Raw genomic sequence first — 20,488 nt, forward strand, 5'->3', positions numbered from 1 at the left:
CATTATATTGACAGTGAATGTTACCTTACCATCTCACATATTTACAATAATCGACTCATAATTCTCAACCTCACTGTGTGTGTGTGTGAAACCACAGATATCTATTGTTTATTCTTGTTTCATCCAAACAAAATACAATAAATCATATATACGATATGATGCACTGCATTCAAGATATGAGTTTTAGGAAGATGATTGTTTAGTCAGCATCTCTTTTAGGATATAACATCGCTTATTGTATGTTCAAGGGCCAGGGTTATTATGGTTCTTATACTAAAAACACTTTTGTTCCTTGAAATAAATAACTTTTATATATATATATATATTTTTTTTTATTATTTATCTAACTTATTTTAACATTTCTTAATTTATTTTGTTGAACTTGAATATGCTATGAATAAAACCTATATAGACATGTAAAAAAAAATGACAGACATGCAACAAAATAACTGTTTAAAGAGAAAAAAAAATTATAGGCTAATAATAAAATGTACAATAACAAATTAACGCTGTCAAGATCTGGATGATGATAATGAGTTGAATTTATTTTTATAAAAAAGCAAGACTAGTTTTCTTCATGAGCCCATACAAGGGAGCAGTTTCATCTTAAAACTTAAGTAAATGTGTTTTTAAGTGCACAATTTTATACGGTCATATACTGCAGAATAAAAAAAGTAAACTGTTCAGTATGCGTCTGCATATGTTAACTCAATCCCAAGCAGCTGTGATCACGCTAACATGATTAAGACAGTGATTTACAAAGCCAAATGTCCACTTTTGGCTATAAACACCAGAGCCTCCTGGCAATTCTGCTGTTTTGACGTACATGATAACACAGATTTCCACTATGTACAGTCTTAACGGAATAGATTAGAGGAAAGACACTGGGGGACTGCAGGGCCAGTGCAGGGTTTGCCCTCCTCGGAGAGCAAGAACTAAATGCAGGACAGACCCTCCCTGGATCTTGTAGTCAGCAGCAGTCTTCTCATCATTCCTGAAATAAAGAAAGACAGGAGAGATGGAGTTTTGCCTTATGTATTTGAATGCAAACTGACGTATTAATGGGGATCTTTACATTTGTTTTCCGCTATAAATGAGTCTTTGCTGTTGTGGAGGGATCCCCTCCTTTTCTTCCACCCTCTCTTTGATTCTCTCCACCTTGTTGGAAAGAATAAAATTCATTTTCAAATACTTCCAATGATAAAGAAAAACGATTCCCATTTTTAACACAGAAAGCATACCTTGTCTGTAGGCTCGATGTCAATTTCTATTTCTTTGCCTGTGAGTGTCTAAACCACGATACAAAAATAATTAAATATAAAGCATCTCAATGACTCAACTACTAATACAAGACATTATTCTTCACTTTGACAAGTCGATTAATCATCCATTAAAAAATCAACCCAAATCAAACACCAACAACGTTGATCATACTGGACAGAATACACAAGGCAGCGACAAAAATTACTTACCTTAACTTTAATCAACATATTGACGTCTGTGTTTTATTTCATACACATTAAACAGAATCCAGATAATATATTTTTAACACTAGTTGTAAATATATATATATATATATATATCTATTGCTAAAACGCCTCTACGAGGGGAAAAAACTTCCTGTGTATCCGAAATAAATTCCGGGTGTTTTGGTAGAACGCGATGGTTCCGGGTTTCGGCGTCTTGTTATCAAATTGTGGATTGCTAAAGAACTACTTATAATCCGAATATAAACAAATACAGATAAATATACACATTTCGATTAGTTAGTAAATACTGCTGGCTCCTTTTCTTTTTTTTTCTTTTTTTAACCTCCCCAGTGCCAGCTGTCACAAATTACTAATTAGACCTAGTAGCGGAATTCAGCCGCTTACATAAAGTATTTGGTTTGCGTCTCACTGGGTTAGGACAAGCTGATCATGAATTACTTATGGCTAAGCTGTTTGGTTTTTGCAGTTGCCACACCATTTGTAATGCCTGAAGATAGTCAGAATGGTAATGTTTATTTTGGCACAAAAATATGATGTATTATACATTCTCAAGAAGCTAAACCAACATTTAAAAGAATACAGCTTGAGCTGGTAGTTGTGTTTTGGAACACAGCAGTTGATCATTAGCTGGTAAACCAACCTCAAAGCTTTAAAGGCAAGTAGATAGTTAGTTTATTGCTAATTATCTGCTTTGAAACCAGCTTCCAAACAAAGATAGTTGGCTCTGGATTGGCTTTTTGAGGAGTTATTCTATTTTCTTCAACTTTCAGGTACACATGAATACTCTCTCTCCCTTTTTCTATAGATGTCCAAATTACATGTGGGGAGCGTTCCGTTCATGTTCAGTGGAAAGTGGACAAATCGATGACTGGAAATCCTGCTCGTCTTTTCCTGGGTAACTGCTTTGCTTCATACTTCTCAAATCTGTCAAATGAAGGAGGAGTTGCAGACTTCTACTATGGACTTAATGATTGTGGCTTCAGACGAATGGTAAGTTTGATTTAACTAATCTCAGAGTCCTGAAATTATGGCGATTTTTATTTTTTTCTCCCTTCCAATTAGGCAACATTGAAATACTTGGTGTATGAGAACAAGGTAAACTACAGGCCACTGCCTAAGCCCAACCCTCCTTCTTTCAGCTATCCAGTTAGATGTGTGTATGACAGGTAAACACAACTAGGTACTCAAGTCTTTACCAGGACTCTCATCCCCAAATCATTCCCATTAATGTACAATCATTTCAATTGCTATCAGGCCGAAGGGTTGGACTCCTGCTTTCCAGAGTTCTTCTGCTGGTTTTATTCAGGGTCATGGAGAACTGGCCTTTCACATGGCAATTCTCAATTGTAAGCAGGAAAATATAATGATTCTCTTGGTCTTTTTAGAACAATAACTTCCATATCATAATCCCTCCAGATAATTTAAGTGGCCCTGCAGAATCCAATGTCTTTCCACTGGGATCTTTTGTTCCTATTTGGGCTAGTGTTGACCAGCAAGCCCATCAGCCTCTGCTGCTGCTTCTGGAGGAATGTGTAGCCTCCACAACATTCGAAATCTACCCAGATAGTCTTACATACCCACTCATCACCAACAAAGGGTGTGTACATTTATGATTATTTGAAATATCTATTAGTCAATGTTATCTTCAATTTAGTGGCCATGTTTTTATAATTGACTTCATGTGAACCCATCATAGCTGTCTCGTGGATGGTAAGAAGAGCTTTTCAAAGTTTTTGCCAAGGCAACACTCTTCCTCGATTATTCTTAACCTCCAAGCTTTCAGCTTTGCTTTGGGAGAAGAGGTGAGTGAGTGCCTTCAGAGGAAAATGGTCAATTGTTAAACCTCTATTTGTCGCTGGCTTTTTATTTATTTTTTTGCTGCAGGTCTACATCCATTGCAAATTAATTGCATGGGACCCTGACAACGTCAGCAACGCAAAGAAGGCCTGCAATTATAATAAAGCCACAGGAGAGTAGGTGTAAACTTGATTAGATTTTTTTTTTAATCCAAGTTGATGGGATTTACTGGAAAATCTTATAATGCTGCTTTCATAAAAGGTGGGAGCTTTTAGATGACCCATTACGGAGTTCTGTTTGTCAGTGCTGTGATACAACATGTCAAGGCCGTGGAAAGAGGGACGCAGAATCTGGTAAATCAAAAGGATATTGACAACTGTTAAATATGGCAAAGACTGGAATAAGGGTTCGTTAACATGCAATGTGTCTGGATTACAGCACCTCAGGGACTGGTACTAAAGTCAGTGTTGGGACCTTTGACATTTACAGAAGTTTCACCATGATGTTGCTCCGTGCCATCCTTCCTCTTTTGTAATTATGTTCTAAGAATTGTTTAATATTGTCTTAAAGTATTATGCATATAGTGGTTTGTTTTTCCTCATTGGTAGGCTGAGTGTCGGTCTAGTGATGCAGTGGATGACCAACAGGTCAGTGGAGAGTACTCTGTAGATCACCAATTGTTGGATTAACTTTTTCTTTTTTTATATATATATATATATATTTTTTTTTAAGGTGCTGAATTCCTGATTTGAGAGCGTGACTAGGAGTGGTGCTAAGAAGTGCTCTGAGATTGATGGATCGATTAATTTTTTGGACCGCTCCATCTTCTATACATGTTATCCATTAAAGGTCTATGAAATCTCCTTTGAGTCTATTATTTGAAGCCTTCTTGCTGTGATCTTATGCTCTAAAATAAGAAGCGTCAACTCCGTTCTGTCTATTGATGGCACCTAAATTGGCTCAGTTTTTCCTTCAGGGCCCGTGTTCACAAAACATTCTTACAACTAAGAGTTCTCCTAAACGGCAGTAAAAGTTTAGCTAAGCATTTTCTCTTAAAATCTATTCACAAAACTGCGGAGACCAACTTTTACTAAGGAATGGAGAGGTCTTAAGCTAAGAGTAATATTCATAGAAATATTGTAGTGCGCAAAATTGCCATATTCAAAAGTTAATTGCCACATTCAAATAAAGATTTTAAAATGCAGGATGAGTGTCACTAAACAAGTGTATGTTCAGCTTATTGTCAGCCTCTTACATGTATGCTCTTCATAATTAGTGAATGTGTATAAACAGCCTTTTAATGAACAGAGTAAAATAAGCACGACTGATAGTAATACATGCAAATTTAAAAAAAAATAATAATAATTGCAAGAACACTTGCCCAACTGGTTCATGAAAACAAGGGTATAACCAAAGGATTAGGAGTTGGGATGACCTCCAAAATGGTGATTACCTTTTCAAAAGGTCATTTTCATCAATGTTTATGTTCGGTGGCAGATTTCTGGCAACAGCCATTTTAGGATAGTTTGTGGCTTGGGAGTCCTCTTCACTACTCGTGTTTAACAGATTTAGAAGCTGTTTTACTGCTAAAATGCTTCGTGAAATACTCCTAGAGCACCGTTTTGAAGTCCTAAATTTAGAATTGACACGCCAATAATTTTTTATATTTTCTCTTATATCGGCGGGTTATGGGCAACTTTTAGCCTGTTTTAAGATATTTTATGTATACGGACCCAGACATATAATTAAACTGATTACTCCTAAGAAAGCAGATTCTAGAATGCATCGTGGAAAACTAAGAGTACATTAAAATTCCTTCAAAATCTTTGAAATCTGGTTAATCTGATTTATATAAAGAATGAAAATCTTAGCTCAGGTGTGAAATAAAAATGCAGGTATTCACTGACCCTGTATGCTCATCATTTTTTTTAATGCTGCACATGTAATGCTGCCTGGGAGTGATTACTTTAGGAAGTAATAGACTGTTAAACAGTTCTTTCTGTAAATGTTGCCAGAACTGTTATAATGTAATCATGGTATATTTTAATTAAATGTGCATGTTGTGAAAATCCTATGCCTGGTGTTCAAATAGATTACCAACGTAGCAGTATAAAACTAAATATGTATCCATTTAAATGTTCTTCTAGTTTATATGCGTATTACACCACATAATTAAACATTATGTTGCACTAATCTCTTCGTGAACACTGTACTACAAATATCGGTAACATTTCATGTGATCAGAGTTGGACCATTAGCAGCTGATGCTCATTAAGCTCATTTGAAAAATGCATTTCAGATGTGAATCCGTTAATCAGGTTACCTATCAATCAAAGTGCATAAGTATTTCCTTGAAGTATGCTACAGCATGTTGTCAGAATGCCTTCCTTTTTGTTTTTTGTGTTTTCAACTCTGGCTGTGACACAAGCAGGTAATGTGAGACTTAGACCAGATAGAGTATTTTAACACCAAGCCTGTAGCCTTCACATCTCACACTATTGCTGATTTTTTTACACACTGATTCCAAGTCTGTCTCCAAATTCACTTCATTTCAGCAGTCACTGTGGACTGTGGTAAAAACTCTGTCTCTGTACGATGGGTTGATGTAAACTCTCAAGTGGATCCATCACTACTCCGCCTAGGTGACTGTCCTCCAACCCAGGTTTCAGTAAATCCTCAAGTGTCTGAGGCAGTGTTCTATGCTGAATTTTTGACCTGTAATATTAGGAGGCTGGTGAGTTTGGTGATGAATTTCACTGTAACTCCATGTTAGTAAATGGTAACCGATTTGTGTTTGGACATATGAATCACTGGGCTATTAGTTAATAACTCTTTCCTAAGAAGTGCAAAGGGTACTTAACGGCTCTTAAAAGGGAACTTCTTTGGGCCATATTCAACTCCTAAAACTTTGCGTTGTTGGAGATATTTGTACATGCTATAAGACATGGATCGAAAGTACTGCGATCTGTTTATCGACTGTGAAAAGTGACACCGCTTATGTTGGATTTGGCAGTGCTCTAGATTACAAAAGGTTGTGTTTATTGTTTAATGCATTCAACTGGCAATAGAATACAGAAAAGTATTAAAGCGTCCTCAATCTTTTTACCTTCATAGGTGACAACCAATGAGATTAGATTTGAGACCGAGATCACTTCTCCCACATTGTCGAAAGCAACACCATTTTATTACCCTGTAGTCTGCGTATATGAAAGGTGACATCTTTGTTTATTAAAATGTACCTGAAGACCTTCTTTTAGTGGCATATTACTGCTTGAAGACCTGTTGATTAATGCAGATCAAAACTGCTGCCTTCCTTTCAGGAAAGATGACTGGGTTCCTCCTTTGTATGGTCCTCTGCTGTTTCATACACATGGCCAGGGAGATCTGGCATTTGGTATGGCTCTCATGAAGGGTATGTATGCACTCTTGTAAAGAGATGTTGGTTACTTAAATATACAATGATCTTACATCTTTCTCTTTGTAGATGACTTCAGTGGTGTGGCCACTACCACAACCTTCTCACTAGGCTCAATGATCCCAATTGCTGCCTCAGTCGCCCAGCAGAACCATCAGCCATTAATACTGCTGCTGGATGAATGTTTGGCTTCCACAACATCAGAATTGACTCCAGATTCTCGTGTTTACCCACTAATTACCAACAAGGGGTATGCGTGTAGACCAGATGTGCTCTTTCTGAAGCCTAACATGTTTTCATGTGATTAGCAGCATTCTTAATCTTAATACAATTTAAAACCGAATACTTTTTTTTTTTTTTTTTTGATTTAAGGTGTCTTGTAGACAGCAAAAATTCAAACTCCACATTTCTGCCAAGAAATCAGTTGTCAGAGATCAGACTGAGTCTTCAAGCTTTCAAGTTTGCCACTGGAGAAGATGCAAGTTCACTTGCTTTATTTACTTTGTTCATTCATTTGGTCAAGTGTTTGAACTTATTTTGCATCAACATCCTCAGGTCTACCTGCATTGCAGGCTTGTGGCACGGGAACCAAGGGACCTAGATGGTGGCAATAAAGCTTGTCAATATGACCGGACCAGCTCACGGTATGATAATTAAAAATTTAAAGCCCCTTGAAGAATTTATGAATGGGCTCTTTCTCTGTTTACAGATGGGTGCTGGTTGATGATCCATCGCAGAGTTCTCTCTGCAGCTGCTGTGACACTAACTGCCAAGGAAGAAAGAAAAGAGGAATAACAGCAGGTCACTGTTCCCTATTTTTGCTTAACATCTTTATATTGCCATATATATGTGCACCATTTCATGAGTCCATGTGAAGAGAATCATTGAGTTTTACTACTTGACATGAACTGACTGATTGCATGATCTACAGATTCCACCGCTTTAAACTCTGTTATTGGGCCTCTGGTTATAACTTGAAACTTAGGACTGGGTCATACCTCAATGGATTTTACAAGGTTTGATATTTTGCTTTATTGCTTATTTATATTGCTTTATTTTATATTGTGCTTTTCCACTTACAGTCATGGACAAAAGTTTTGGCAGTGATGCATTGTGTTTTGCAAAGTTCGCTGCTTTAGTAATTGATTTTTCCATATGTTTCTATGATTATACTGAAAAATAATTATAGGCATATAAGTTTTAAAGGCTTTTATTGACCTAAAGAGTCAATAGTTAGTGTTGACCCTTGTTGTTCATAACTTCTGCAATTCACTCTGGCATAATGGATATTAGCTTCTGGGCAAAATCCTAACTCATGGCGATCCATTTTTCCTTTAGTTCTCAAGTTGATCACAATTTGTGGGCTTCTGCTTGTCCACTCACCTTTTTGAGGACTGTCCACAGGTTCTCTATGGGATTGAGATCCAGGGAGTTGCCTGGCCACGGATCCAAAACTTCAAGCTACTTTATCACTCTTGCTTTGTGACATGGTGCCTCTTGCTGAACAATTCATGGATCATTAGCAAATTGCTCATGGATAGTTTGGAAATTGTCGCTCTTGCAGGAAGTTTTGATACCATCCTTTATTCATGGAAGTGTTTTTGGGCAGAATTATGAGAACACACTCCCTTGGTTAAAAAGTAACCCCACATATGGATGGTCTCAGGATGCTTCACTATTGGCACAACACAGGACTCATGGTGGCGTTCACCTTTTCTCAGAACAGTTGATTTTCCAGATGTCCCAAACAGTTGTAAGGGAGCTTCAGAGAAAATAACTTTGCACCAGTCTTCTACTGTCCAATCTTTGTACTTCCTGCAGAATTTCAGTCTGTCCTTCACTTTTTTTTTTTTTCCTTTGAGAGAAGTGGCTTCTTTGCTGCCCTTCTTGACACCAGGCCATTGTACAAAAGTCTTGGCTTCACTGTGTGTGCAGATGCTCTCACACCCACCTGCAGTCATTCCTGAGCAACTACACTGTGACCTGATTCCATAGCCGACTGCTAATGAGGAGATGGTTCTGGTGCTTGCTGGATGCTTGCTCTGGGATGTCCTGAAGACTTCTTCACTGCAGTCGAACCTCTCTCCTTGAAGTTCTAGATGATATGGTTAATGGTTCTTTCAGGTGCAATATTCTTTTTAGCAATTTCCTTGCATGTTAGGCCATTTTGAAGCAAAGCAATGATGGCTGCGCTAGTTTCTTTGGAGGTAACCATTGCCAACAAGAACACCGTAATTGGGAGCGTTTCTTCCCTCCTTTTTATAGCATTACATTTGCTCTTACAATCTAATTTAGTATGATTTCTATAGTGACTCGTCGATTCGTCGCTTGAGAATGTCGCTTGAGAATGTCGCTTGAGAATGTCGCTTGAGAATGTCTTGAGTCTTAACCAGGAACATATTCTGAGTTGAATTAACTTACTCCCGGATGTGTTTTTGGAACCACATACCTCGAGTCAGCAAGGTTTTGGGTTGATCAACCGAAAGTTCAGGGTTTAGTTCACGGTAAGTTAACCCTGCTCTCTGGAATACACCCCTGGTCATTTTGTGTCAGGATCAAAAAAGTGAAATTTAGTTTTTTTGTGAAGTTTTTGCAGTTGTTTAATGCATCTGATCACTCTACACAATCTAGAAACGCGGTGTATGAACACCACAACAGCTTAAGCAACAAACTTTGCAAAACACAAGTTATCCCTGTCAAAACTTTTGGCCATGACTATATGTGACGACTATTCAATGTTGAATTATTTTCAAAGATTGGGGGCCTCTAAGGTACTGGAGTTTTTTTGGACGTCTGGGTGGAGCTGATCCTATTCAACGGTTGTAATTCTTAATCTAAATAAAACATTCTAAATGTGGACATTGTTCATTATTACCTATACTAAATATTGAGTTAAGTGCCCCCAAACCATTTTGTTTTTAGTGCCTACACACACACACACACACCAAATTATAAAAAAAAAAAAAATTGTGAGATTGATGCTTTCTAACTAAAGTAAACAAATGAGCACAACTGATATTTCTCTCACAGTTGTGATGGACAAAAGCACAGGTAGTTTGAATTCAGCATGTGGCTTTGTTCCACCACACACTGAATGATAGTAAAGACCGTTTTAAAGCCACTTTTTATAATTTTACTAAACTCTGCCATCAACTGGTGAATTATTTCAGTGATACCTGCGGTCCTGTGCTTATTCGATGCCCAGTTGACAGAAATTAACTCGTTACTCTTAACAACTGCAGGTAAATTATTCAGATAAACGCCATTCATAATAGTAAAATTTAGTCATAGAATAAACAATTTTACCACAATCCACAATTTGCTCGCATTCCAATTTGAAGTTACAGCATTATTAATATAGATAAATATATTAATGTTAGCCTGAAACATGTTTTTCCAGCTTAATGCGTACATCTCTGTTAATTGAATATTTTAATACTAATTAGTTTTTGTAGTTGACCTCTTTCATAGTAGTGAAATGAACTAGTTTCACTGTAACAAATGTTATGTGAGAAGGGAAAAAGTTTGTTGTGTTCAGCTGTGGCCATCTATTTTGTGAGAACTGCATAAATACAAGTGAGTAATCGTTATGCTGTACGCTCATTTTGAGATTATTTTAAATGTTTTTTTATTCTATTTTCGAGGCTAGTTTTAATCACTTAGTAAATGTAATATCCTCCTAAAGGTCAGTGCTGAGTTTATCATGCTAACTGTAACTACCTTCACATATCAGGTAAGTCCTGTCCAACCCAAATTGAGAGACCAGATGATCTCAGCAACATTCATTATCTTGTTTTAAAAGGCCTTACTCAACATGGGAGGGCCTGGATGGGTCTAGGCCATCTTGGAAACTATGCTCCTACCCACCCACCAACTTCACAGCTCTACCCTGAGGGTCCCTTTGCACACACTGGAGGTGGGCCTGGTGGTGAAAAATAGTTTGGAGTGCTAAATGTGGGTCTGTTTATACAGTTTACCAATGAGAGATTAAGGTCATGAACATTAAAGTCAAAATTGGTTCACAACTAGTTATCAGTAAGAAATAAGTAGGCCTACATGCTAAGAATCTTTTTTTGTCAACCTCCTGAATACTTTATGTAATTAAAAATTAGCAGGAAGTAGCAATAATGTACAGATTGTTTTTAATTGTTTGACTAAAAAAGAGATAAAAGTAGAGTTATTAAAACCCTAACTGCATTACTAATATTTATGTATTTATTATTCATATTTGTCACTATGGTTATGTGCATTAATATTAATTTGAAAAAAAGGATTAACTTTGATTACAAACAATATTTAAACAACCATATGTTGCCTATATATTCCTTTCATTTTTTTTTTTCTGGAAGATGAAGCCACAGGAAAATATGTTTTTCAAAGATCCAGTGAAACTTCTGGAACATATTGCACAGGCCATTTACTGCTTATCAAATACATTTTATTTGTCAAAATAAAGCACAGTTGATTATGTGTTTTGGAAAATTAATCTTGGTAGTGGGAGGCAAAGAGGAATTGGAGGGAAAAATAAAAACAAAGGGGATGGGGTCAAATTTCATTTGTTCCTTATGAAATACAAAGCACTTTAGTTGACCATGTTGTTCTGCATTGACTGACCATGATGGAAGTTGGCCTACAGGCTCATCGAAAAGGTTTCAATACTTACACAATACACATACAATATAATAACAGTACATAGCAGCAGTACTTCAGATGAGAGAACTTTCATTATCATATGTACAGTAAATACAGTAGCACATGTTGTACAGTACACTCTCAAACTCATTTATATGTATAGCCAAGTCCTTTCATGTACTATTTTTGCAGAACTGAGAGACGACTGTCTAGGTAAGGCAAAGACGTATTTTGTCAGAAGACTAAGAAACTGCTATAACAAATAATGATACTACCAATACTGTAATGCAATTTGGCAGAGGATGCTGAATCAATGGATGAATGTATTTATTTATTTAAAGTAACTGACTGTATACCGTATTCCAATGTGTGTTTACTGTATATTCTGTTTTGGTTTTTGAACTTTTCTATATTCTAATGCATTTCATATACTGTAAGATCTCTTTACAGTATATGAAAGTAAACATTTCTTACAGATTAATGTTTAATTTTACTGTATCTGCATCCCTCTATTTATGCCATATACTGTAAAAGACATTGACTAGCAAAATGATTCCTATTTCCTAAAAGGGTTTTTTTTTAACAGTGTTTTGAATTGATCTCACTAGTGTACCCTAGGCAGGAAAACAGTCTGTGCAAAAGTTTGAGTCTGACAAAAGAGAACATGTTTTTACTAAACTATTTGAATTTGACCTGGAAGTTTGAAGCTAGCACAAATTGGTCTATTAGTTTCAGTTTGTATTTATAGTTGTGAGAAAATGGTAAAAAAAAAATCATGAATTGTGTGGTAGCAACTGAGAAAAACAGTAATATAGCCAGTTATTAAGTCATATGGAAATAGGAATTTGTCATGTGACTGTTTTACGTTTAATCTGTTCTAGACACCCCGTGCAGGGTCATTCATCTCTAAGTCAGGCGTGAGTTCAGTACATGAACATGGTTTCAGTAAGTGATGTAATACTGACATTGTTAATTATATCTCTCAGATATCATTATTTGAGTTCATGAAGTACTGATAATGTCAAGTTAGACACTCTACTGTTTAGACTTATTGTATGTTTATGTTCTCTTTTTATCTTAAAGGGACACCCAGCTCAGTTAACACTCCCACAAGGTAACGTTTTATGCATTTACCAAGACTAAAAAATTTTAATGCCCTAAATTGAAAGTTCTCACACTGTCAATCTTCACTTCTCATAATTTGTAGGTCTCAACATACAACCCAAACAATTTCCAGTTCCAGCTTCTGGCTAGGGCTACACTCCAGTCCCCAAGCCCAATACCAATAATCATTTGTATCTAATTCATGGCATTAGAAAGCCACTTCATCACTAATGCATCCACGTCACCTAAAAGGAGTGATCTACTTCATCCATCCTTCATATAAGTAGATACAATTATATTCACATTAAAGGGATACTCCACCCAAAAATTACAATTTTACCCCCATGTCCTTCCAAACCCGTAAAAGCTTTCTTCATCTTCAGAACACAATTTAAGATATTTTGGATGAAAACCAGGAGGCTTGTTGCTGTCCCATAAACTGCCAAGTAAATTACACTGTCAAAGTCCAGAAAAGTATGAACAGCTGTCAGAATAGTTCATCTGCCATCAGTGGTTAAACTGTAACGTTATGAAGCAACGAGAATACTTTTTGTACACAAAAAAACCCAAAAATAACTACTTTATTCAACAATTCGTCTCCTCTGTGTTTCTCCCCATCACCGTAGCGCCGTTTTGGAGAATATGAGCTGGACGTACGCACGTAGGCAGCATGCGCTCTTTTGTGTCAGCCGCGCCACAAGGATACATTTTCTACATGTATTTACGCTTTGATTTGAAAGAAAATGGCGCATCCACAGCGGACACAGAAGAGTAGAAGCTGCCTGCATTACAAAAAGTAAGACGAGCTAAGCTTTTATGGGTTTGGAACAACATGGGGGTGATTAATGACAAAATAAAAATTTGGGGGTGGAATAACTCTTTAATTTATTTGAAAAATGCAATTTTTTGTTTGATTAAAGATGGTACGAATAAAGGCTGAAAGAGGAATGTCTTGAACTCTTCAGCATCAATTTTATTGTATAATTCTGATTAACAGCAGTTAATGTTAATTAATGTTCCCTTTTTATAGGTGGAATTTGACCACAAAACTGAGATGTAATTTATCGTTAAACATACAAAAAGATCTGGGCAGCATTCCTCAAAAGCATTGTGGGTTAAGTAGATCATAGCTACAGTTGGTGATAATGGTTCAACGATTTACTTAGGCTTACTATGCTTTTGGGAAATGAACTGTCACTCAGCACAAATAACCAACACTTTTGCATTTCTGTTGATAAGTGAAATACTGATGAATTTAAATCTTAATGCTGAATATACTTCTACTTTAAAGGATGTGAAGGATTTACAATTCATGCCATATTTTCCTAACGCAAATATGGTACCAATGGTATTTACCGTTTTTGGTAAATACACCATGAGACATCTTTTGATGAGACATTTTTGACATGATTGATGTCAAGACATTAACTGAACAGAATGCAACAGTGAGTTCAACATAATCAGTCATGTTTTATTTCAATGCAATGTTCCGCCTCCCTGAAACACAAATTTACAGACAATAAGGCACAAAATGTAAAACAAAAAATAAACCTATGACTTTAGTTGTCTTTTCGCTGCACTGGGGTATGGATGTATTCAAATGAAATATTTATACACAATGAAGTAGCACTGATGGATCCATAAACCTCTACACGCGGAATGTTTAAGATGACTGGAGGGGAATATATATATATATCTTCTTAAATGAGTTAAACGGAAAATTTACAAAAACATACCCTCACATCGCTAAAGTTACTGGTCCAAAAAACTAATCATCAGTACCTAACAGATAACCAAACCACGGTTTTAGGAAAGGTTTGAATATCATATCAGTTTTAAAGAAGCAGCAATTGCAGCTCGAAAGGATTACTAACAAAAATACCAACAACACAAACATAGGAAACTGGAGGAACAGTTAGTGGACAGATGACTCCCAGAGCATCACAGAAACATTAATTAGTATTTGACCAAAGACCAAAAATAAATTTTACATTTCAATACCGCCTGATGTTTAACAAATTAGCAAATCATGTAGTGAGTGTTTATAATAATAATAATAATAAAAAAAAATTCACATTGCTATTGTTTTTGTTTTGTTTTTTACATAGAGGGCATTGCTTGAAGTGATTTTATACTGTGCCTTCAAAAGGGGTTTTGCCTGATTACAGGACTCACAGCAGATTAACAGACATGATCACAAACCATTTTCATTTTTATATTAATCAATCTATATCAGTGATCTCTGTGTCCAGTGTTTTACTGGTTTTAGATGCAAACCAGTCTCGGACCTGTTGATAACTCATTTTTGACTTCCGGCAGAGATTGTCGAGGTCTTTCTCTTGGAGTGTTCCGGTCTGTTGATAATACTGCTCCAATGGAATGAGGTCTACAGAATCTGCTGAAGACTTCTGCATTTTTGGTGTGCTGTTCCCTTGTGACTTGCGTTTCCTATTGCCTTCACTTCCTGGGGTTCCAGTGGCATCGGCAGCAGCCCCTCCACTTTGTAGCAATGCTATCTCAGCAAGCACTTGGTCACGTATGTCAGCATGCACCCAGCGTACATGGCCATTTTTTACAGCATAACGTGTGTCCCCAAACCACTGGATAATGTCAGCACGAGGCAAAGATGTTAGTTCCACTATCTGAGTGTATGCATCACTCTTTGGCCATGGGCAGCGCTGGAAGTATTCCTTTAGGACAGCCAGTTGCTCCTTTGTTTTCCTTGGTCGTCCAGCCACTGTTAATACTGAAGAAGTTGAAGTGTTATCCGAGGAGTTTAGGGAGTTGTTCAAAGCATTTGCTTTGACAGAACGTGCAGATTTCAATGACCTGCCTGAGTGTTTTTTAATTGGGGTGATTGAAGGTGAAGAAGAGGAGGACGTGGGTGCAGCTGGCTCTGGAGGTGTCAAAGAACGTCCCTCACTTTCCTGTTCACTTCCAGCTTTATTATTCTGAATCTCTCTTTCCTCTGAACATTTCTCCTCATCCACAACTAATGCTCCTTCTTCAAATGCTTCAAGCGTGTTAGACAGGAAAAGCTGGAAAAACTGAGAATTCTTTGGCTGATTCTTTCGTGATCCTTTCGTGCAAACCTTTTCCTTGCCTTCATCAGCATGCTCTATTGTTTGCTTTTTAGTAGTGAGAGGAAGAGGCTGAACCTCCTGAGACTGAGATGATACATTGCAGTTGGGTTCATTTTTTTCTCGAGTAGCGGAGAAGGATGTCAACAACCCTCTACCATTTCGCAGCTGGTAGCGACTGTCGCTAAACCATTTTCGAATCTCATTACGAGTTAGGCCTGTCTCCTCTTGTAGTCGCTGAAGCTCTGTCTCATCGGGCCAATTCTCCTGTAGAAAACTCTTACGCAAAGCAGCTAACTGGGCTTTGGACTTTTTGTAGCGCCCCTGCCGTGGCTGCTCAGATCCAGCAGGAGACTCTGTAGAAGTAAGCGGAGTGGCTGCTTGAGGTGTTTCTGGGATTTCTACTGGCTGTCGGTAGTAGTACGAATCCTGAGGAGGTGGGAGAGATGAAATGAAACGTGAGGGAGCAGGAAAGAGCTTTTCTGGTTCTGTGCTTTCAATTTTATGTCTTTTACGAGGCACTTGTGGACTTTGCGCTAGATCTTCTACATGATCTTCTGTTTCTTTTAAATCCTCAATTCCATTTTTCCTCTTTGTACTGTTCGATTTGTGTTCAGGTTCACTTGTTTGTACTGGCCTAGCCAGCTTGAGCCTTGTCTCTTCAATGTCCTCCGAGGCCCAGCTAATTCCATACTTGATGCGTTGCACCATGAACCACACTTTGACTTTATCTAAGGGAAGAGCGCAGACACGGGCAAGGGTGCTGACCTCTTGAGATGTTGGATAGGGGAAGGTGTTGAAGGCCTGAACAAGTTCAGGGATACCATCCAGCTCACGTGTTTGATCAGACTGGGTCCACACTAGCTTTAGCCCTTCAGATACCAAAGGAAGACATACTACAGAGTTATTATTAGTGCTAAAGCTTACTGCAGCACTGCTCTCTCTTGGTCTGCGATTAGAGGGGCTCGCATGTTCCTTTCCATCAGAATTGTGGTGGTATGGTGATTTTTGCTGCCGTGGACTGGTGAGGCTTCCATCTTGTCTTTTTGCTGCCACCCCTCTCGTAGAGATAACTTTCAAGTCATGGTCACCGTTCGTCGCCATCAGAGATGTCATACCTCTATTGCCACAGTCTGTAAGAATATCAAAGAAACAGTTTCAGTTGAAAATGTATACAGCATAGTAGACCATGTGCAATACCAACAGTGCATTTTTCGCCTTTTGAAAAGATAGCCTAATTTTGGTAACAGTTAAAATACTGTTTGTTGTTTGTAAGCCTGATTTCTGAGGGGTGAAAAGGTTGGTGGGCTGTTGCTGTCTGATGGGTGCTAGGACGGTGCTTTGGGGAGGGGGTTAATGGGTGGGGTTCCAGTCATTCTTTGATTGGTCAAATCTTCAGAAGAATTCATTCAGATCATTTGCAGCAAACTTAACTTTTTTAATTATCGATGCCCATCCAGAGATGCAAAGTGACTTGATTGTGAGACTTCAAGAAAGGCTGTTCATCAAACTCCCTGAAAGTCATTAAACTGGAACTTTACGGTCAACTCTACAGTCCAACCACTGACTTTCCACTCTGAAGTTGAAAGAAGGACAGATGTCACCCCCTTCCCCCTGCCGTTCTCTTCCACACATTAGCCTTTTATTAAAGCCTGTCGTATACTCTACATCAATGCACACCCAACCCCCAATATGGGGGACTTGGGCAAAAGAGAGACGGGGGCCCTGCCCTTCACATCTCCCTTGCCCGTTCCAGTGCACGTAATGGTCCACTTCCCCCATTTGCCTAACCCCAGAGAACCGTATAGAAGTTCGTTGAACCTTCCAACAGATGGCCAAGAGAGTCTGACTCAATTTTAATAAAAGGTAACAAAATTAGCAATTTGTCAACCTGTTTTTTTGCTAGTTTTGCAGTTTGCCTACCCGACACAGCACAGTCTACATAGCACATATTGGTCATCTCAAACTTTGTCTGTGCTCAAAAATGCTTAGATTTTTACTTTGAAATCTAATCATGACATGAGTTTATTTTTAAACTTGTCCTGACTAGGACACCTTACTTATGGTCACCAATTTGTAAATCAATGACATATGCAGCGTTTCCACTGAGATTACCTGGAACAATTGTACCAGGAACTTTTTTTCCCCAGACCTGTTGTTTTCTGTGTTTCCATCGCGGTCTAAAGTACCGTGAAGATTAGGCAAATAGTCTGTTGACGTAGGTCTGCACGCATTTCTCAATACAAAGTACGCAAATTTTGGACTTGCATCCTCGGTAGTTCGGACTTTCCGCATTCGACTCGGGAGTGTGATGTCCATGATGAAGCAAATCCGGTAATTCTGCAAACAGCAGCGTACTGGATAACATCAGTCAGCTCGCCTTGGCTACTCCAATTTTCCTCACTGTATATTTAATATTTAAATAATAGCCGCAGAAATGAACTTAGTTCAGGGAAATGTGTAAATATACAGCCATTACAATAAAACGAAATATTATATCAATTGCTTCTTTTTATTTTCATTTTAACATATAGATAAATTGAATACAGACCAAAGATTACCTGTTAGATTTACCCAAAACTAATTATATTTTATGTTTAACCACTAAAGAGACATCCGAGCCAGTGGCATATGTCAGAAGGACTAGTCGAGTTGAGACTGCTCTCGGCGGATACATGATCACTGAGCTCCCGCTGATCACATGGCGCTGACCTTATCCGAAATCAGTGAAACACATTTTTAAATAGGTGCTGTCTTCATAAATAAACCACAGATTTGAGTTTTAAACTAAATTCTCGCCTGAAATACTTTTAAATCTACATTTCATGACACAATAACAGTAATTGGACCTGCATGGCCGCTGATCACATGGCGCTGACCTTATCCGAAATCAGTGAAACACATTTTTAAATAGGTGCTGTCTTCATAAATAAACCACAGATTTGAGTTTTAAACTAAATTCTCGCCTGAAATACTTTTAAATCTACATTTCATGACACAATAACAGTAATATTTTAAAATGATCCAAATAAATGGTGGTTGAAATCACAATGCTGCGTGAACTCAACCAATCAGCATGTTTAGTACCCAAGTACCGCCCCCGAAAGTTCCAGTACTTTGAAAAAGTAATACCTCGCCAGCAGGGACTTTCTGAGGGGCATTCTTTTACCCGGAACTTTATTTAGTTCCTGTGGTGGAAACACACCGAGTACCAGCCCAAAACCCCTAGTTCCTGGGTAAAGTTCCAGCAGTAGAAACGCAGCTATAGTACCTTTCCAGTTTTTTATATCTTCATGCTGCATCCTATGACTTTAATGAGCCCAAAACAAAGCTGAACTACGAACCACAGAAACTAATTTTACCAACAGTCTACATGAGCAATGTTGGGCAATCCTGCTTGGAAAAGCTTTGCCAGTATTAGGCAATTTACCACTATACTCAGTGAGCAGGCAAGTCATCTACAAAACAAGCTGGAGGTGAACTTGACAGGATAAATTCCCGACTGCCTGTGGTGACCTCATTTATCAGATGATGACTTGGAATGACTCGACTAAGCGTAAAGTCCCTTGGAAGTCAGAGTAGCTTTTGTTGACCAGGGTTACTATTTGTACATTTGTGTCAAATTTACAAATATATTAACTTGTGAAATAGGCTATATATATATATATATATATATATATATATATATATATATATATATATATATATATATAATTAAATTGTGAAAAAAATTGTTATTTATTTGAATATAATTTACTGAACATTAACGTATTAATTCCTATACAGTCTTTGAAACAGAAATACAATGCAGTTTAGACCGAATAAACTTGGTTAGACTTGTTGGAAATTGCGTCAGTGGACGACGTTTGTCCATGGCCTCTATTATAATCAGCTTATGTGGGGAACTTTTGACGCAAGTCAGAGGATGCGGAGATGAGCTCACTACAGTATGTGTTCATCCAACAAACAGTAAGCAGGGGTAATGGCCATCCTAAACCGAACGCTACACCATTATACAAGGGTTTATGCCATAACAGTTCTTGTACACCAGCCCTTTTGTATCACAGGATCCGTTGATACTCCAGTAACGCACATTATCAAACTCCCGTTGTCCCATTTAACCACACATTCTCGTTGAACCCTGTTCAAAACAAATGCTTCAAATAATGTGAATGACGCGACGTAAGACAAAATGGATTGACTCCTCGCGTGGCTTTTAGGACGCAACAACAAGCTTCGAGAGCCTTAATTCCGTCTCGGCTCTGCTTTAAAAACTTTACAAACGTAGGCTGTAAAGTAGTTCGCCTGAAACAACAACTCACCGCTTGAAATTCTCTCAAGGCTGTACGTAGATACGCCACTCCAGCTGGTTTGTATTGTCCGTTGTCGCTTTTGTTCTGGAAATCCCTTAGTGTTTTTCGCCTGTCCGGTCAGACCGAGGATAGACAGAGTGGATCAGGAAACTCTCGGACCAGCCCCCTCTTTCTCATGCAATGACGGTGCCGTGGCCATGCAGGTCCAATCCGGGAAGGAGAGTAATGGGAGGAGGAGCACAGCTGAAACTTGGCCCCGTGAATGCACTTCCCATCTGGGATGTAATTACCAAATTGTGCCACACAATAAGTTTTAGGAGTCTGCAGGTAATGATGCATATCATTATTCTTTGATCAGACACGTAAGACGCAACTTCATGAGTAACTTAAATGTTTTACTTTAGGAAGAAGCAATTAATACAAAAAAAAAAAAAAAAAAAAATTCCACACAACTTGACACAGGAGTCAATCACTTTGCATAACGGTCCTGATCACACTGTCAGGGTTTATTTTGACTGTATATTATACCGCGCAATACATCATACCTCCCATCAAATAAATTAATATACGTGAATTATTAATTTGAGATTAATCATTCTAATGTGAGCAGAATTTCCAGGAAAACTAAACAAAAACTAATAGTGTTTGTTTTGTGCC

At 37.9% G+C, this 20,488-nt stretch overlaps 4 protein-coding genes across 4 annotated transcripts; 2 read left to right on the forward strand and 2 right to left on the reverse strand.

Moving 5' to 3' along the window:
• Positions 1-667: 667 nt before the first annotated feature.
• LOC132096251 (NEDD8-like) lies at positions 668-1,683 on the reverse strand. The gene is made up of 4 exons (XM_059501502.1): positions 1,473-1,683; positions 1,242-1,289; positions 1,076-1,158; positions 668-994 (listed from the first exon to the last, which is right to left on the reverse strand). Exons 1-4 carry the CDS (start codon positions 1,488-1,490, stop codon positions 871-873), a joined length of 273 nt encoding a protein of 90 aa, XP_059357485.1. The 5' UTR covers positions 1,491-1,683; the 3' UTR covers positions 668-870.
• Positions 1,684-1,836: 153 nt separating this feature from the next.
• Positions 1,837-3,937, forward strand: LOC132096250 (zona pellucida sperm-binding protein 3-like). The gene is made up of 10 exons (XM_059501501.1): positions 1,837-1,995; positions 2,296-2,480; positions 2,553-2,656; positions 2,745-2,836; positions 2,907-3,087; positions 3,187-3,292; positions 3,375-3,463; positions 3,549-3,640; positions 3,726-3,818; positions 3,896-3,937. Exons 1-9 carry the CDS (start codon positions 1,920-1,922, stop codon positions 3,788-3,790), a joined length of 990 nt encoding a protein of 329 aa, XP_059357484.1. The 5' UTR covers positions 1,837-1,919; the 3' UTR covers positions 3,791-3,818; positions 3,896-3,937.
• A 1,729-nt stretch (positions 3,938-5,666) lies between these two features.
• Positions 5,667-9,559, forward strand: LOC132096982 (zona pellucida sperm-binding protein 3-like). The gene is made up of 10 exons (XM_059502660.1): positions 5,667-5,718; positions 5,843-6,021; positions 6,402-6,499; positions 6,608-6,699; positions 6,772-6,952; positions 7,075-7,180; positions 7,258-7,346; positions 7,412-7,503; positions 7,634-7,718; positions 9,458-9,559. Exons 1-9 carry the CDS (start codon positions 5,667-5,669, stop codon positions 7,678-7,680), a joined length of 936 nt encoding a protein of 311 aa, XP_059358643.1. The 3' UTR covers positions 7,681-7,718; positions 9,458-9,559.
• Positions 9,560-14,272: 4,713 nt separating this feature from the next.
• On the reverse strand, positions 14,273-20,061 carry LOC132096252 (homeobox and leucine zipper protein Homez-like). Its single transcript, XM_059501503.1, has 2 exons — positions 19,841-20,061; positions 14,273-16,651 (listed from the first exon to the last, which is right to left on the reverse strand). The coding sequence occupies exon 2, from the start codon at positions 16,632-16,634 to the stop codon at positions 14,661-14,663; it is 1,974 nt and encodes a 657-aa protein (XP_059357486.1). The 5' UTR covers positions 16,635-16,651; positions 19,841-20,061; the 3' UTR covers positions 14,273-14,660.
• Positions 20,062-20,488: the final 427 nt, after the last annotated feature.

Source organism: Carassius carassius, chromosome 20 (genome assembly GCF_963082965.1).
Source record: "Carassius carassius chromosome 20, fCarCar2.1, whole genome shotgun sequence".
NCBI classification, from domain to species: Eukaryota; Metazoa; Chordata; class Actinopteri; order Cypriniformes; family Cyprinidae; genus Carassius; species Carassius carassius.

Coding starts and splice junctions, on each gene's coding strand:
- LOC132096250 (XM_059501501.1), top strand. CDS start 1,920: ATGAATTACTTATGGCTAAGCTGTTTGGTTTTTGCAGTTGCCACACCA. Junction 2,837..2,906: donor TCACATGGCAATTCTCAATT/GTAAGCAGGAAA, acceptor TAATCCCTCCAG/ATAATTTAAGTGGCCCTGCA. Junction 3,464..3,548: donor TATAATAAAGCCACAGGAGA/GTAGGTGTAAAC, acceptor CTTTCATAAAAG/GTGGGAGCTTTTAGATGACC.
- LOC132096252 (XM_059501503.1), bottom strand. CDS start 16,634: ATGACATCTCTGATGGCGACGAACGGTGACCATGACTTGAAAGTTATC.
- LOC132096982 (XM_059502660.1), top strand. CDS start 5,667: ATGCCTTCCTTTTTGTTTTTTGTGTTTTCAACTCTGGCTGTGACACAA. Junction 7,181..7,257: donor AGTTTGCCACTGGAGAAGAT/GCAAGTTCACTT, acceptor CAACATCCTCAG/GTCTACCTGCATTGCAGGCT. Junction 7,504..7,633: donor GAAAAGAGGAATAACAGCAG/GTCACTGTTCCC, acceptor CATGATCTACAG/ATTCCACCGCTTTAAACTCT.
- LOC132096251 (XM_059501502.1), bottom strand. Junction 1,159..1,241: donor ACATCGAGCCTACAGACAAG/GTATGCTTTCTG, acceptor CTTTCCAACAAG/GTGGAGAGAATCAAAGAGAG. Junction 995..1,075: donor ATTTATAGCGGAAAACAAAT/GTAAAGATCCCC, acceptor TCTTTATTTCAG/GAATGATGAGAAGACTGCTG.